This window comes from Pongo pygmaeus, chromosome 14 (assembly GCF_028885625.2).
Source record: "Pongo pygmaeus isolate AG05252 chromosome 14, NHGRI_mPonPyg2-v2.0_pri, whole genome shotgun sequence".
NCBI lineage: Eukaryota > Metazoa > Chordata > Mammalia > Primates > Hominidae > Pongo > Pongo pygmaeus.
Window position 1 is genome coordinate 102675676 of NC_072387.2, and position 19460 is coordinate 102695135.

At 35.5% G+C, this 19460-nt stretch overlaps 1 protein-coding gene across 2 annotated transcripts in view; it reads left to right on the forward strand.

Moving 5' to 3' along the window:
* GPC5 (glypican 5) overlaps nt 1–4694 on the forward strand; it is a 1461148-nt gene extending 1456454 nt beyond the window's left edge. For both annotated transcript variants that reach the window (XM_063651046.1, XM_054446639.2), the window contains one exon: nt 889–4694. In XM_063651046.1, the coding sequence (XP_063507116.1) occupies nt 889–1046 (158 nt within the window). In that variant the 3' untranslated portion in view covers nt 1047–4694. The remainder of the gene's footprint in view (nt 1–888) is intronic.
* The last annotated feature ends 14766 nt before the right edge of the window (nt 4695–19460 follow it).

The window sequence follows — 19460 nt, forward strand, 5'->3', positions numbered from 1 at the left end:
GTGCTATTTCCATAAAGGTCCTATTCCTGATCTCACTTACATGTGGAATCTAAAATAGCTGAAGTCAGAAAGGTGAAAGTAGAAGGGTGGCTGCCAGGGGATGGATGCGGGGAAGGGAGGAGGGATGGTGGGTGGAGGGTACAAAGTTTAGTTAGACAGGAGGAAGAAATGTTTTAGACCACTGCACAGCGTGGTGACTATCATTCATAATGCACTGTATATTTCCAAATTGCTAAGAAGGTACATTTCAAATGTTCTCTCCACAAGAAAAATGCTAAGGATGTGAGGTGATAGATATGCTAGCCAGCTTGATTTTATCATTCCTCCTGGTATACATGTCAAAATATCACATTGTACCCCATCAATGTCTATAAAATTTGTCAAGTAAAAATAAAAATAAATTTGAAAAGGATCTTAGGCCTACTTTATTCTAATGTAAAATATGATCTGTAGAAATTTTACTTTTAAAAAATATTTTATTCAATTATATCCCCTCACCTGGTTTTATTTTCACGGGAAAAGTTTTCGGTTACTGAAGTTGATACATCTCTGAAACAAGAACTAATCCCGTACCTCAGGATATATTAATTGATTAAATGTCTTCACTTTCTTACCAGTGGCACAGAAATGTTCCAAAATTTTTTAAAAGCTAAAAATCTTTTCACTTTGCTCTTATAATATTTCTGAGAATTTTCACACAAGAGCTTGAACTCTCCAATTTAAGTAGGACGGAAATACCTGTGTCATATTAACCATTTAGAATTAGGTGAACACAGAGAATGGTCCCCAAAAACAATACTGTCCACACTTTGAGTTTAAGAGTTGTTCTAGACATACTATGGTGAAGTGGTCACACATCATCCTGTGCTTTCTTATTTGCCTCTACAGGGATGCCAGATGATATGAACTTCAGTGATGTAAAGCAAATCCATCAAACAGACACTGGCAGTACTTTAGACACAACAGGAGCAGGATGTGCAGCGGCAACTGAATCTATGACATTCACTCTGATAAGTGTGGTGATGTTACTTCCTGGGATTTGGTAACTGAACTCTTCTGTCCTGACATACCTTACTGAAGTCTCGATTTCTTCTCTCTCTGCATATGCCTGGAATAAGAGATCCTTTTTCAATATAACAATTATATTTATGAAAAGATATGTTACACTAACTTCTCAGAAGCCAAGCTGAAATATTCATAAAGTCCCTAAAACTCAATGTTTAAATGACACACTTTAAAAATATGTCTTTTTTCAATCTAACTGAAAACCTCCTTAACTTCTAATATATTAAATCTGAAGATGTGAAGGGCACAGAAGTGACTTTGAATAAGAAGAATTTAGTGTATCAATTCCAAGCCCCTTCCTTTCTAAATTAAAAATGTTTTCATTTGAAAGTGTATTTGCCAGACAATGAAAACAGTATGCAGTATTTCTTAAAGTACTGAAATTAGAATATCATGAAATAAATCAAAACATACAATGGCAAGTAGCATGCATGCATATTCAAGAGACTCTTCCATTTTTGCAAGCTGTAGAAGGAAATGTCTGAATGTCTATAAGTTATAGGGTAGATTCTTGAGAAGAATTTCACATAATTTCACTGAAGAACCTTGATAATTTTGACCCACTGTAACTTAGCCACTGATAAACCTTAAAGCTGAGTATTTTAGTAACACCTGATTTGTATTCCATTATATTCAAAATGCATCCTTGGTATTGTGCCTCTGCTCCCGCCTCTCTCTTTGCCTCATAGATTTAGCTATGTTGGGAAGCACGTGCTTGCTTTAGGAATATCTCCAATAAAGCTGTTAATTATTTGGTGGAAAATTTTGAAGAGTATTTGTCATTTTCTTCTGGCAAAAATGATATTTTCACCCATTTTCAAAATATTATGTACTACTTTTTAAAGCCTGATGTTGAACAATTGGCTACCTATGCATTTCTAAGGTTCCTATGAATATCTGCAGACATGTCCAGAAAATATGATATGCAACACTTTAGCTCTTTTCCTATTTGCTCATTAACGGAGCTGCAAACCAACAGTCCCTAATTTCTCAGTTGGGATAAGTTGCCTCAATAGACACTAATAGGATATGTATATGGCTATACTTGAGGAAAAGAGAAGTTAGTTTTTATTAATAAGTATCACATCCAGTCGACAGAGAGAAAATATAATTAATATAAAGTCACAGAATAGAAAAGGGAATTGATGACCTCAAATTAAAAAAAAAAAAAATTGAAATGACTTCTGACAAAGACATAAACAAGACACAGCCAACTGCGAACATTAATGAGGTAAAATCCATTTCTGCCAATCAGGAAACAATATATGATCAAACCTTGTTCTCTCTTAAGTTCTCAATTAACAAAATGATCTAAGGATGGTTAGTTTAGATCACAACATTTTTAAGCTGCCCAATCAGGTTTTACCCTCCGTTCAAACATGCCTCAGAACAGGAAGTGTTCTTCTACCCGTCAGTTCCGGATGCCATTTTCCTAGGCTTCCATTCCACACCTAACATTTCCTGATCCATTCGGTTAATAACTCATTTGCACTCACCTTGACACACTCCACAGATTACAAACTTTTAAACCTATTTTGAAAATTTTTTACTTCAACCTCAGCTCTTCATTTAAATCAGTCTTGGAAAAAAGCGATACTAAGGCACTCATTTGCTGCCCTCCAGCCCAAGTCTTGATTGGCTTGCTACGGCAAAATTTCAGACCCAACTTAAGAGGAATTTAATTCTAAAGACAAACAAACTGAAGAGCATGCTTTAGCAATCTAAGATCTATGGATAAAATTAATTGACAGAAGATAATTTTAGATATGGCAAGAAACGGACAAAAGCAGAGTCGTAAAGTCAATAGAAGAAATGAATATTTTTTATTTAAAAACCAAGTTTTACATGGTCAGATGGGTGTTATCTGCAGGTGGGCGCTTTGGGGACTATATAAGCAATAATGGTGCTGCTAGAGCTTAAAACACTGAGGGGTTTTCAGAATTTCTTTAAGAGCCTAAGGCAAAATTGTTAATATTCTCAGTAAGGATATACTTATCCATTAATACTTCCCATTCTGTGACATTTCATATCTACATAGTTTCTTACGAATTACAAAGCTCTTTCAAATAAGAGTATCTCATTGGACTTTCTTCGCCCCCTCAAAGACAGGCTTGATTTTCAGTCAAATAAAAACAACAATGCTGATATGGCTCAGAATTTGCTTCTGGAGAGTTTTGCATTAATAAGGTCTAAGAAAGTTTTGAGCAATTATAAAAGTGTTGGATATGTGTCTAGTTTCCAAGATTATTTAATAGATTACATCAGACTGAATGTATATATTTAAAAATATCACATACATCTTATAGTCACATTTTATGCTGGTGTAATTTTTAAAAGAGCCATATTGTTGAATCCCTGAGTTATTTTTATATGAGTTTAAGTAATCATAAAACTTAGTCTGATATTTTGCATATATTGGGGAGACTAGGTTTACAAGCAGACCTAACATTTACTTGGCCTTTCTTTGTATAGGCACCTTGATAAATGCCTTTATGCACAATGTCATTTAATCTCCCCCAAAAAACTGACATTTCCATTTTACCAATGAGAAAACTGAGCTTATAAATATTAGGGAATTTGACAGATGTCATACAACTAATCATAACAGAGTTAGATGGTGAGTATAATACCTTTAAATAAACTGTATACCTTCCTGGTTCAAAGACACAGTTTTGGAACAACAGCGAGGAACTACAGGTTAGCATAAAAATCATTCAGAGACTATTTAAGTCTCCAAACTAGGATTTAACAAATACAATTGGCTATAGAATAATTGTCTAATTATCAAAATGCACAATAGTGTAGAAACATAATAAAAAGGAGAAGTGTAAACATGGACATTTTTTAGTACCATTCATTACCCTCCCATATATTCAAATCCACTGTAAACACAAGAGCCCTGAAAATAAATCAGCTGCCGAGAATGAGAAAGAAAACACAACTGTTATAACTCTAATGGAATCATGAAGTTTAGTTTCCTGTGCAACAAAAAGGTATAAAACATTTCTTTGGCCATAGGATGGCATTAAAAAATGAAAGGAAGGAGAGGAGGAAGGAAGGAAGGAAAGGAGGGAGGAGGAAGGAAAGGAAGAAGGGAAGGAAGGAAAAGGGCATGGCGGAATATTATTTTTTAAATCTTAGATTTGCCTTTATCCTCTATTTATGCAGGAATATCTTATCAATGAAATAATGTCTGCATGATTATCTTCTCACTAAAAAAGGACTGAGGTTAATAAGCTATTTCCTCCCAACACTCAGATTTTCTGAAGTGCTTTCAATAATGATGCTTTGAAAAGGACTAAATTCATTTATTACTAACTGTTTGCTATCATATAAAATATTGTTTCTAATATCAGAATCCTTCAAGGACAATAAAAATGATTTTTTTCTTGAACGAATATATTCAACCTAGACGTCTCTTATTCTGAATGAGAACTTTGTTGAGCAGGCTACATCACTAATGTATTTAGTTTGCAAACTTTAATGTCATTCATATACAATTACATGGGTTATGAAAATTCAGAAATAATTTTTAATGTTGTTAGGTATGCATGTGAATATATCGTTTTTCTTTAAATGCAGATTGTTGTATACAAGTCATTTTTGATTAAAATACAGATAAAACATAATTCTCAAGTCAAAAGTCTGCTTTCCTTGACTTTACTAAAATTACAGAGTGAATTACTGTTATAATTATTTTATGAATAGAGATCTAATCAAATATAATTCTTAAGCTATCCTTTCTGCCCCCTTGCACAGAGAAAACTGAGTAATTTCATCACAATATAATTTATATTTCCGTAGCAGAAAAAACAATAACTGATTTGGAAGAGAGTAGAGTAGGAGTGGATGTCCATGGTTACTTTTTGGAAATATCTGATTTAAGAGACTTTTGCCTTCCTGCACTTGCCAATTGTCACACTGGAATCAACTTCATGAAAATGTGTGTGAGAAGATCACGCATCTTATTTTCCCCTTAAAATTTTACTTTGACTACATTGAAGACCAGAGTGAAAGACAATATACCAGAATTTGAAAGACCATAGAATTAAGAACAGAACAGTGAACGTTTAAGGATCAAAACTGGTTGGAGACAGAAGGAATGGGATTGACTGCAGTAATAAGTAAATTCTTACTTTTATGAGTTTGATACCCACCTCTGAACACGTTGGATTAGAAGGAATGAAGACTCTTAGAAAAAAAGGGAGGTCTCTGATTTTCCTGAGATTGCTCAGCCAAGACCACTAGCATAACAAGAAGAAAAAAGAACAAGAACAAGAAGGCCCAGCTGTAAGACAAATGCTGTGAACAGTATAGTACGTTCCAGAAAGAGTGACTCCATAATTGTGATCAAAGAGTTCCAGGACTCAATTTGCAAAGTCAATGTGATTTGCTCACCCAGGGCACATTCTCACTCCTCTCCTTGACCCCCCTAACCCTGCCACTCCATCCATATACATACTCATTCCCCACATACATTTTCTGGCTACTGTCTCTATTTCCTTTCTCTTTTCTTATCATCTGTAAAAATTGAGCTAACTGTATCTACCTCACAGTGTTACTTAGAGAACTAGATAATCCAACACCTATTAGGACCCTGCTGGCCCATGATGAGCCATAATGATTTGTGTTTCTTCCCTTCCCACAGAGCTTTCTGTTAAAGTGCACATGTTTCCAAGATGGGACAACACTAGAATATTTAGTTATGGATTCTGCCTGTCAATAAGTTTTTGATAGGGGAAGAGATCTGTGTTAGTCTGTTTTCATACTACTATAAAGAACTACCTGAGACTGGGTAATTTATGAAGAAAAGAGGTTTAATTGACTCACAATTCTGTAAGTTGTACAGGAGGCATAGCTGGGAAGGCCTCAGGAAACTTACAATCATGGTAGAAGGCAAAAGGGAAGCAGGCACAATCTTCACATGGCAGCAGGAGAGAGAGAGTGAATGGGGAAGTGCTACCCACTTTCAAACAACCTGATCTTGTGAGAACTCACTATCAAGAGAACAGCAAGGGGGAACTCCAGCCCCATGAACCAATCACCTCCCAACAGGCCCCTTCCTAACACTGGGAATTAAAATTCAACATGAGATTTCGGTGAGGACCTGGAGCCAAACCATATCCAGAGCATAGAGAAGATGGTTGGAGAGTGAATGAGTAGGGTTTAGGAAAGGGAAAGAGAAGAGAAGCAATGGACTCTGGAATGCACAAGGAACCCATCCTGCCTGCTTCATGTTTCATGTTTTGCCTGGACTCACCCTGGCTATGAGGCTTATTCACTGAAAGTTTATTTTTTTTTAAGTATTGGGAGTAAGTGGTCTTTCTGTCATTGAATATAAAAGGATATTAGCTCTGACCCGGTATTCAAATGTGAATTGGTGTCTACAATGACAAATTTAGAGACCTCCAAACCTTGCTTGAAGGTCTCCTTGACCGGTGTATTTAGACCTCCATCTCTGTGTGATTATTATACTGTGGGGTACCAGCACAGCCCAAGCGTGGTGGGAAGAACAAATATGAGTAAACAAAAAGTGTGTTGCTCAGTATCTCACCTGTTACCCCCAAGTGGTTATTTCTGAGAGGCAAAATCACTTCATTAAGGTCACATTGCCAATAATTGACAAAGCAAGCATTCTAAAACAAATCAGCCTTCAAAATCCTTTTTTCCACTGCACCACTCAGTATCCCAGGGTTCAGAAACCTTTGATACGTCAATTAGGTTAGGTTAGGCTACTTGCAGGTTGTATAGGCTATTTTTAAATGTTCCCTTGTTTCATTCACTTTCTAAAATGTCTTCTCTCTAAGATATTTTATTTTTCATTTGTCTTTCATCTCAAATTTAGCTCTAGTAATAAGGATGAGGATCCTGAGGAGATTCCATATGCCAAGTGCCCTAGTGTGGCCATCTGATGGGGTAGTTGGCTCATTCATTGACTCACAAGCATCCAAAAATGCTGGAGAAAACAGCAAATGGAGCTTCAAAGGCTTTAGCAGTAATTTTCTGTATGACCTTCAGCAAGTCCTGTAACTCTTTGAACTTCAGTTCTTTGTTTGTAAAATAATGTGGTTGAGCCAGACAATCCCTAAATTTTCTTATGTATTTTTAGAATTCTAGATTTCTAGGCCAAAACAGAAAACATTATTGATGCAATAAGAAAGAACATTTGTTTATTTGATGTCACATAATTTACCATTTCCTAATATATAGAAGGCACTTGAAAAAGTAATGCCTAAAATACAATTTTAGTTACAACTTCTGCGTAGGTTTAAAACTCCAATTTCTTTATTACACATAGGAATGGGGCTTTTCTGTATAAGATTTATTGGAATAATCTTTCGATGATTAAAGGGAAGAACCATCACAGCAAACATTCTTCACTTTTGTTTAATGCATAAGACAATATGAGCCAAAAAAAATCTATCATACGATTAAATATTTAGTCACTAACTATTGTTTGTTCTAGTTTGTCTTATAGGAGTTAAGATCCAGGGTCCTCACTAATTCAGTTGTGGCATCTCATAATATTCAAAAACAAATAATGCATACACTGACTCCTATAAAAGACAAAGATGAAAGGACGTGGAAGTAAGAGATGAAGTTACAAAACAGTACTTTCTCTTCTCACAGATTTTTCCCAGGAGACCCTTTTAAATAGGTGTAAACAAATGTTGTTGCCTCTGATGATTTATTGCAGAACAAGCTGACAGAGCGTAGGAGCATGTTATCTGGGCCTCTGTATTGCAGGAGCTCGTTCAGAAAATGAAGAAAGACCAGAAGTGCAGCAGAGGAAGCAAATGCTCTGTGTCATTCAGCAAAAAAGCAGATGGAAGCTTAGAATCACAGCTTATTTAAAAGGACAGCTTATAAATATGGTGTGTTTATAATTTTAGTATTTCATTTTCCTCATTTATAAAAAAAATTAAAGAAAATCCCATGAGAATTTCATCACAGATGGTTAACTGCAATAAATTTATATTGAATAATTTGATTTACTTCTATTTTGGCTGCACATCTATTATAGTATGGGTGTGATTGAATGTAAATCCACAGACACATGTACACATTTATCTATATCTATCCATAAAATATATATATTCATGTTTATTGTTGCTATGATTATATTGATACTTATATTTATATTTGTATAAAATTTGCCTTTATGTCAGTTATTCCAGGCTTTTTATTTGAAATTTGAGAAGGCTGATGAAATAGATAACCTTTATCAAACTGCAAGTTACTATTTTTCCATATGGGCTTTCATTCTAATTTCAAACAGATAAGCATTAAGCAAGCTCTTACTATACACAAGACAGTGTACATGACCACTGAAGCAATAAAAAGACATGCTTAAAGGATATATTTCAGAAATCCTCACTTACACAGGCTTAGGTACAAATTCTGCTTTTCTTAAAAGACTATTTCTTCTGGAACAATGCAATACAACACAAACAGTTCACTTATTAATCTTATGAAAAATATACAAGTGTAACATTTCACCACCCACTTGCTTTTTAGGCTGTTAACGAATTGGAGTTAAGCTGACCAAGGAAAAAATGACAGTTCAAGGGAATTAAATAGTCTCATCCTTTTCCTCGAGTCACCAATTTTTCTGCTTTTTCTCCTTCAGTGATAGTCAGCTTTCAGTGCCCCCAAAGTCTATATTGTCTCTACCTCAGCACCTGCATAGGAGACTATGAGTAAAACAATAACTCGGGCTTGGAAATAAGACTAGTCCTGGTTTTGAATGCCAGATATCTCATGAACTAGTTGTGTTACCATAGGCAACAATTTGACTTCTCTGAAATATTCATGAAATGAAGATGATTATATACCCCCTGACAGGTTTGTTGGAAAGATTTAATTACTCATTGTGTCTATGTATGATGATTAGCACACTGTGGTATTAAATAAATATTCGCTGACATCTTATCAAAACTTGCTCTTAGGTAAAATCTTTCACACTAAGTTATAAATGATTAATACCATGAAGAGTCATTTTATTTTAAAACTATATGAAATTTTAAGAGTATGTATTTGTAGTGTTTTGCAGAAAAGAAAAACTAAAATCCAGAAAGGATATGTGAATTACCCAAAGTAACACAATTAGTTTGAACTAGAAGAGATCAACAACTTATTTTTTAAGAAAACCTCTACGTGCACTGCATTGAATCCAAATTGTTACTTCAAAGCAACCAAAAGCTGCATGTTTGTATATCCTAATATTCAAAAGAAATTGCCCCATAGCCACAGGGACTAAACCAATAGAAAAAGGCAAATGTACCAGTTTGAGAGACTAAGAATAGACACTTGTAGATTCAATGAACTTAAATTTATAAGAAAAAATCCAAACAACCCCATTAAAAAATGGGCAAAGGACATGAACAGACACTTCTCAAAAGAAGACCATTTATGTGGCCAACAAACATCATATATAAAAAAAAATCTCAACACCACTGGTCATTAGAGAAATTTAAATCAAACCACAATGAGATACCATCTCACACCAGTCAGTATAGTGATTATTAAAAAGTCAGGAAACGACAGATGCTGGAGAGGATGTGGAGAAACAGAACACTTTTACATAGTTGGTGGAAATATAAATTAGTTGAACCATTGTGAAAGACAGTGTGGAGATTCCTCAAAGATCTAGAACAAGAAATACCATTTGACCCAGCAATCCCATTACCGGGTATATACCCAAAGGATTATAAATTATTCTACTATAAAGACACATGCACACGTATGTTGACTGTAGCACTATTCACAATAGCAAAGACTTCAAACCAACCCAAATGCCCATCAGTGATAGACTGGATAAAGAAAATGTGGTACATATACACCATGGAATACTACGCAGTCATAAAAAGGAATGAGATCATGTCCTTTGCAGGGACATAGATGGAGCTAGAAGCCATTATCCTCAACAAACAAACAAACACAGGAACAGAAAAATCAAACACTACATGTTCTCACTTATAAGTGGGAGCTGAACAATGAGAACACATGGACACAGGCTGGGGAGTAGCACACACTGGAGCCTGTCACGAGGACTGGCAGAGAGACCATCAGGATAAAAAGCTAATGCATGTGGGGCTTAATACCAAGGTGATGGATTGAAGGGTGCAGCAAACCACCAAGGCACACATTTACCTATGTAACAAACCTGCACGTCCTGCACATGTATCCCAGAACTTAAAATTAAATTAAATTTAAAAACGAAGAATAGACTCTTGACTTTAAAGGGAAAATGAGGCTATTGAGAGAGGTTGTAACGTATTACTATACCTTGATATTGATTCAAAAAGTAGAAATAATCTAATAGAGTTTCTAATATAATGCTTTTAATACAAACATTAATCTCTTTTCATATTCACAGTCTGATTCTTAGTAGATTGACCAATTTGCTAAAGTATTCAGGATACCTTGACAAATAACATATTCTAGTATATACATTATAATTTTTAAAATGCCAGCAATTTACTTTGAAAATATAGGAAATAAAATCAAAATATATTTTATGTCATATTTCAAGGTTAAAAAACATTTCTTCTTTGCTACTAATATTGTTTTCTTCACTAGTATTTTGGCTTGCAAGCTTTAGATTTACCCATTTCTGTACCAGATTATAATTAGGTTGTATCCTGAAACATGAAGATCAATAGAATATTTTCATATTTAACTGAAGATTCTGTGTCAGTATTTAAAATAGTTTATTGTGCTACAGCATATTCTAGCAATTTCAAAATATTGAGAAAATATGAACAGTTGAAATCTTTCTAAACAACTTTCCTTTAGAGGAGAGTTCCTTCACTCTGTTGAAAAACATAAGGACATGTCAGCTATAGTTGAAATATAGTTGAAATATTTCTCTTACCAGAGAAATAGAAAACATCAAAACATCGAATGAATTATCTCCATATTACAGGATACCTTTTGTTAACATCGAGTGAATTGTCTCCATATTACAGGAAACCTTAGCAACTAAAGGATGAATTCCACTGTAAGATAATAGAGACAATAAATTAATGGATAGTATATTCATAAGTATTAACACTGATAGAAAAGTGACCAATTTACATCCCTATTGTCCTTTGTGATTTATCTAAAATACAATGTCTTTTATAAAACCTTATTTTAAAAACTTTTTTCTAATAAAAAATATTTTTACTAAAATTATTGGAAACCGTAAAGCAGACTCAAGATCCCCAAAAACTCTTCTAGCTCTGTTAGTATTCTGTAACCTTTTTTTTTTTTTTTTTTTTTTTTGGAGACGGAGTTTTGTGCTCTTGTTGCCCAGGCTGGAGAGCCGCAGCTCACCACAACCTCCACCTCCTGAGTTCAAGCGATTCTCCTGCCTCAGCCTCCCGAGTAGCTGTGATTACAGGCATGCGCTACCACACCTGGCTAATTTTGCATTTTTACTAGAGACGGGGTTTCTCAATGTTGGTCAGACTCGTCTCAAACTCCCAACCTCAGGTGATCCACCCGCCTCAGCCTCCCAAAGTGCTGGGATTACAGTCGTGAGCCACCACACCCAGCCAATATTCTGTAACTTTTAAAAAATATCATACCTATTTATAGAAATAGAACAACATAAAATTTACACATACACATCTAGATATAGATATCTCTATAGAAGACATATAAAGAGATGGGAGGAATAGAATGACTATATATTTATATAAGTATTTAAAAATATGATGTTATGCCTATTTAAACCATGTGTACTGCTTAACAATATATCATCAATGTTTTCTGGGTCATGAAATATGCTGAAAATAACTATAAATGATTCATAGTATTCTTCATATGAATATCACATTTAATCAATTACTGAGACACTAAATTATTAACATATCATAAACAAAGTTCCAATAAAAATCTTAATAAAATGTTACATTCCTTCATGATTTCTTCTTGACTTAGTTATCATTCCTTCAGTGGGAAAAAGAAAGGAGGTAATTTATTCTTCCTTAACCAAAAACAAACCATCAACTTAAACACAAAATTAGACTACAATCATTGGTGTATTTGTCTTATTTTCCCTAGTAGACCAAAGTTTATTAAACGCTTTTTAATCCCTCTTCGTAACACTGTTCTTTAAGTTAGTACAAGTCCAAATATATGTATTGAATCAAATCTGGTCATAAGAAAACTCAAGAAAAAAAAGGATGCTATTTTACTGTATTTGTTCTAATTAACCTTAAAAATTCCCTAAAAAGTTAATTCCCACCTATTAATAATTCCCACCTATGCCATATGAAATGGGGGTAAAAAAATGAGATATATTAATATGAAAATATTTGTAAATGAAAAACGTAATACAGATTATAAATATTATTGTTATAGCCAAATAGACTAACTTATACATCTTTTTTTTTTTTTTTTTTTTTTTGAGACAGAGTCTCGCTCTGTCGCCCTGGCTGGAGTGCAGTGGCACGATCTCGTCTCACTGCAACCTTCACCTCCCAGGTTCAAGCGATTCTCCTGCCTCGGCCTCCCGAGTAGCTGGGACTACAGGCACGTGCCACCACGCCCGGCTAATTTTTTGTATTTTTAGTAGAAATACGGTTTCACTGTGTTAGCCAGGCGTTTCACTGTATTAACCAGGATGATCTCGATCTCCTGACTTCATGATCCACCCGCCTCGGCCTCCCAAAGTGCTGGGATAACAGGCGTGAGCCACCTCACACGGCTACATCTTTTGCTAGTCTATATCTGAGCTCTTAATGTAGTGAAATCCATCCTGAAAGCCACAAAATTTTGAAGATGTCCGTACTGAAAACTAGTCTATTAAATCTTGTGTGCCTGCTAAGCTCACAATCCCTTCTGAGGAAAACTGATCTATTACTGATTCTCTTCTCTTCACAGCTGATTGCACAGGGTGATATAAAGCAGCACTGTCCAATAGAAATATAATGTGAGCAACAGATATAATGTAGAATTCCCAACATATATAATGTAGAAAACCACTTAAAAAAAAGAAAGTAAAAAGTCAGAGCTCAAAATAATTTAGTAACAGATTTTATTTAACCCAACATATACAAAATATTACCATTCCAACACATAAGCAATATAAAAACCATCAATGAGATTTTATATTCTAATTTCAGTAATTTTTTGAAATCTAGTATGTGCTTACTGTACATCTCAATTCAGACACACCATATTGCATATTGCAATATGGTAGTGGCTACCATATTGGAGTGCACAGATCTACAGGTGGAGACACCAAGACACCTTGGGGAAAATTATCATTTTTTTATTATTATTATTTTACTTTAAGTTCTAGGGTACATGTGCACAACGTGCAGATTTGTTACATATGTATACATGTGCCACGTTGGTGTGCTGCACCCATTAACTCCTCATTTACGTTAGGTATATTTCCCAATGCTATCCCTCCCCCCACCCCATGACAGGCCCCAGTGTGTGATGTTCCCCACCCTGTGTCCAACTGTTCTCATTGTTCTGGATGAAGCTGGAAACCATCATTCTGAGCAAACTATTGCAAGGACAGAAAACCAAACACGGCATGTTCTCACTCATAGGTGGGAATTGAACAATTATCATTATTAAGAAAAAAACTTGAGTAGTCTTCCTTAGTCATAAATCTGAAGCAAGAAAGTATGCAGTAACCTGGAGAAATCTCCTTTTCTTCATGTATTAGCAAAACGTGTCCTTCTAAATACCCCCTACGTACTGAAAACTCTAAGAAAGGGTAGGAAAATCACAACTTCCAGAATGGCAGTGTGAAGGGCTTGCAGAAAACTTTCCCAGGAAGTCATCTATTAACCTGGTCAAAATTAGCAATGGTAATCATTCAATGTCTGGAGATTACTCAAAGGGCTTACAGAGAATTGAGAAGGATTTACTCCACAAAATCTAAGGAAACAGTAAAAGCAGCGTGAGGCAGTGGCATTCCAGTTAGGGACTGCACCTGTCCCCCAAGGCTAAGCCATGTGGAAAAACTGCTCCAGCAGCTCCACAGCTGGGTGGCAGCTCTGTTTTCCCCGAATTCAATGAGCTGGAAAAACAATTCCAGGTAGATTTGGTAGCTGGTGGACATCAGCAGATTCCATCATTCCAGACTCTGCAGATCTATAGTGGGCTGTCTAGGTAATCCAGCAAAAGTACCAGTTCAAGGCAAGTACTAGTGCAGCAAGAACTCAACAAATGAAAGGCAACAAAACGAACAATAAGGACAGTCCCTAAGAGGAATCTGTATTCAGAGTTGCTGTAATAGAAGGGAACTTCCTTAATCTAACAAAATGTATCTATAAAAAACCTATCTCCAAAATCATACCTACTAATAAAAGACTGAAAGCTTTCCCTCTAAGAGGAGGAACAAGAAAGGATGTTGGCTCTTTCAGCCTCTATTCAACATTATAGTGGAGGTTCTAGCCAAGACAGTTGGGCATTAGGCAGGAAAAAGAAAAAGGAATCCAGATTAACAAAGAAGAAGTAAAGCTATCTCTAATTACATATGACATAAACTTGTAGAGATACAGAATTATGAATCCACTAAAAATAGTAAACTAATAAATGAGCTCAGGATATAAGATCCTCACATAAGATCAGGATTGAAAGGTTACAAAATACAAGATCAATGAGATTTCTCTACACTAGCAATGAACAATAACAATCCAAAAGGGAGATTAAGAAAACGATCCCATTTACAATAGAATCAAAAAGATTAAGCCTTAGAAATAAATTTAATAAAAGGAGGATAGGACTTATTCACACAAAAAATACACAAAATGATAAAAGTGTTGGGAAAAATAACTAAAGAGGACCTAAATGAATGGAAAGACATCCCATGTGCATTCATCAGAAGGTTTAATAATACTTAAATGGCAATAATCCCCACATTCCTCTACAGTTTCAGTGCAGTCTCTATTGAAACCCAGCTGCCTTTTTTTTTTTTTTTGCAGAAAATGATGTTGATCCTAAAATGTATATGCAAATGCAAGAGATGAAGAATCCACAAACAATCTTTAAAAACAACAAGGTGGGAAGACTCACTCTTCCCAATTCCAAAACTTAGTACACAGCTACAGTAATCAAGACAAGTGTGGTGCTGGCTGGCATAGTAAAGATGTATAGATCAATGCGATAGAATTGCAACTGAATTCTATTTCACATCATTCACAAAAATTAACTCAGAATGGTCACAGATCTAACATAAGAGCTAAAACTATAAAACTTTTAGGAAAAAACACATAGAGATAAATCTTTGTGGTCTTGGAATAAGAATGTGTTTTTACATATGACACATAAAGCATAAGTGAAAATAAAATGAAAAAAATGATAAAATGCACTTCATTAAAATTTTTGTGCTTCAAGACACCTTGAAGAAAGAGAAGACCATGTGTCTTGTTCATAGAAACACTCCATTACTGCAGAGATATTTCCTTGCCATAAATAATACTTCTCAATATACAATGAAGTTTAAAAGAGATGAAATCTCAGGAGAAATCATTGAACTCCTTGATTGAGAATGATCTAAGAAAGGGTGCTGATTCTCCATACTGGAACCCACCATCTCCCAGCCACTGATAGTCCTTCTGAACTTGCCTCCTGTTATCTGTGGCACCAGTTCTCTGGGATGGTGCTATGGCAGTCCTTCCCAGCACAATCTCTGGGGGTAGTTGCAACATCCAAGGATTTTAGCTGCATGTCAAAAAGCCATTAGAATTGCTTCTCCCCTTCCAGCTTCCCCATCCCAGAAATTAGTAAACACTTTGGTTTACCAAATATTTAAATGATAAGAATAGCTTGAAAGGAATAGACTTTACATTCTGCAAATGCATGTATCAAACTGCATTTCACTTTAGAATGCTACTTGTGGATGTTATCTGCATCCTAGCCTATGAAGTCGGCCATGCCTATGCTATTCACGCCTTGGCATCTGTGTTAGGGCATAGTTTCCAGTAGTCAGTTCCAAAATCCTTTGACACTTTATGTCTGTTTTTTCTCATCTCCTCCATTCCCTGTCCTCATGCAGATTAATCCAATACAAGATCCTTTGACCCCATTACGCTTTGTCAGCATGGGACCTCTGGACATATTTCCTTGACACAGGACATTCTCAGACAGAAGTCTATACAGATTGATTAACATTTCACCATCACTTTCCATGCAGTCATGCTTTTATCTAAGGCAGTCTGTTATTCCAATTAATAAGACCCCAAAGCAGGACATGAATAATAAAATCAGCAAAGCATATTTCAGCAGAAGCCTATGAGTTGATCTGGCACAAGAATTCTGGCCACTCTACCCTTTACCCTCAGGTCTACTGTCACCCATTTTAAATAAGATAAGCTGAACAAGTTGCTATCCCTTGCACTGTGAAAGAGCCCAATTAATACACATTTGTTCATGATATAAAAAGCGGATTTATTCAACAGACATGTATTTGCTCTGCACAAGAGGGCATGCCTATGCTATATATTCAGAAAATGCAGATGTGTTCCCAATCTCAAAGAGAATATAGTGTTTAGATTCCCAGATTTGAATCCAATCTTATTACTGTATCAGAATCACTGAGGGTGGGCTCTAGAAAAAAAAGTTTCCATGACGAACACATAATTAGGTCTACAATAGGGTTTTTCAAATTTGTTCATCTGTGGTTCCTTTTAATAAATATACAAACTTCACACTATTTGAGTATGGACTAATTTTCCATTCAAAATTACTCTCTTTGAGAATTTCCTGGATGGGATATGAGTGCAGGGTTTTAGAAATTAAGTATTGTCACCAGCTAGGGATAATTTGCCAAGCTGTGTTTTTTTTTTTAAATAAGTGTTTCCCAGACAGATAATAATGGGTGCTTCTTCTTCACTTTTTGCTAACCAATCCCTCCTGCTATTTTGAAAATTACTCACTTATAATATCTAAAAGTGATGAAATACTAGGTCTTTACAGTCTTTTCTCTAAATCTCTTTTTATTCTTTCTCTTGTATAACTATTCTATACAATTTAAAACTCATTGGAACTCAGCATTTTGTAAAACCTTTTTTTATTAGTTCCAATGCCTTGTGAATAATTAACTGACAATTTATAAGCAAGATGTGCTTGTAACATTTATGAAGACAAAAAAATAGATAACAGTAAGAAAGAACCCAGGTTAAGCTGGTAGTTGTACAGGCGAGTCAGGTATAAAGAGAGATGAACTCCACTGGGCCCAAATGGAATACTTCACATAGTATATGCTGCTCAGATGGTGAGTAGGTCAATCTGATTTCCCTGTGACAAACCTCTACACACACCAGTAAAGACCAACATTTTTTCTTGTATAGATAAGATTCCACATTGCTCACTTGGTTCACATATTTTAGTTAATTCTGAGACCAATATTATTCTTAGTAGAAAGTTCAGCATTTAGATACATGTTAACCTGAACTTCCAATGCTTTAGGGCCAGCATGTCATTTGCATGAAAATGCAACATGTCAAAATTTCTATTTTGCATGAAAATATCACTCAGTTTTACTTTTTAGAAAACAACATATTGCCCCTGATTTTCTACTGTCGGTGGATTTGTTGTTACTCTCCTTTGGTCATATATTTGGGAACAAAGATTAAAAAAGATAAAACAGCATTTTGCTACCCAGCATCCATTAAGCCATTTTAAGCAACCATTATCTCAAAACACTTTGGGGTATAGCTGTCATTTAGGCCTTGATTGTTTAAAAAAAGAAAAAAGAAAGAAAGAAAGAGAAATAGAAGAGTAGGAAAGAGGAAGGCATGGAGGGATATAGGAGAACATGAACATATTACAAGACTTTACAGAAGAATACGAAAAGAGAGCAGGGGTTCATGTAAACTCAAGTTATGGAGAGCTGCCACTGCTGCTCCCATTCATTTTCCTCTCCTTCCCCCACACCACAGGGGCTTCTAGAATATGGATATTCCCTTCTAAGAATCATTCTAGATAATAATAATAAACGAAGAGTTTTTTATCTGAGATTTAATTAATTCCAGAGAAAATATAAACCACTCCTTTGTAGTATATTTTATGTCTCCCAAACTTAAGCACCAATCAGGATATTATTTTGTAAGTATACCATAGCGGTAAAATAGAAAAAACTCTACAGGAAGCCTCCCAAACTTGGAAGAAATAGATTACCCATTGAGTGGTGAGATTCACACTTACTGTGTCTGGGAGTCACTTATTAAGGAGTCAAAATCTCCCTGGCCAAAAATCTGATTGAATAGAGCATGGAAAGAAGAGCTGAGAAATATAAGAGAAATTAATGAGTATTCGTGAATCTCACTAATGTATGAACAGAGAGATGAGTTTACCATGAAATCAATTAAAGAAGTCAGCGGCTAAAAACTAAGCTGTGTTAACCTGACTCTATCCCTGGGGAGAGGCAGAGTATCTGGGGCCCTTATCATCAGCACTAGAAAGATTTTCACTTTGGGGGGTGGGAGGAGATGGGGGCAGGGATGCTCATCAAAAAATTTCCAGGGCTTTAGATATTCCTCAAGACTATCACTTTTATTTTGCTCTGCTTGACTGATTACCAGGAACATTCCAGTTACTAAGGGAGATTTCCATGCATCATGATATTTATCAATGCAAAACAACAAACAAAAGTATTACAAGCACTAAAAATGAGCCACAAATTGCACAGTATAAATTCAACTGGAATTCCAGTTTATATGCAAGTTTCTTGCAAATTTGGAGAGGATGGGCCACTCTTTCTCTGTTAAATAAACTCCAGGTACCCTGACAAAAATCTACTTTCTGGCCTTTGCCCTGACCTCTGTTTATCCTATGAAAAACCTGCCATCCTGTGAGATGCTGTTAAATGGAAGCTGGCATGTTTCTCTCATTGCTCTCAAAATAAAACCTGTTCTGCTTCTTCATCTTGTTATTCTCTAATATCAGAAGTGCAAACAAAACTTATATATTTGAAAGAATGGTATCAATGCTTCAAATGAGGAAAACTTCTATCTTCCTTACAAGGTTTCTGAAAATGTGTGTTTTCTATCCATGACCTGTTGCAAGGTATAGGGTGAGTTGACATCCCTGCCCTCAGGCAACTTACTATCCAGCTAGATATTTTAAAATGTGTGGCAGAGACTGCTAACATCACTTCCCTAATATTCAATCTTTTTTAATATAATAGAACCCATTCATCTTTTAGTACAGATGCCCAGAATATCCCCGCCTCACTCAAAGCTAGATGAGGCCCCCATGACTGAAATGTAAGCAGTGCTGTGAAGTGGCAGCTCCCAGACACTGTCCTATAAAGAGAGTTGGAGCTTGGGCTTTCTCCACTTTCCTACCTTCTCTAAACTACTGCAATGGAACATGGACCCAGTGGCTGCACAGGGAGGACTGGAATATACTATAGAAATGAAGGAGCAGAAAACTATCAT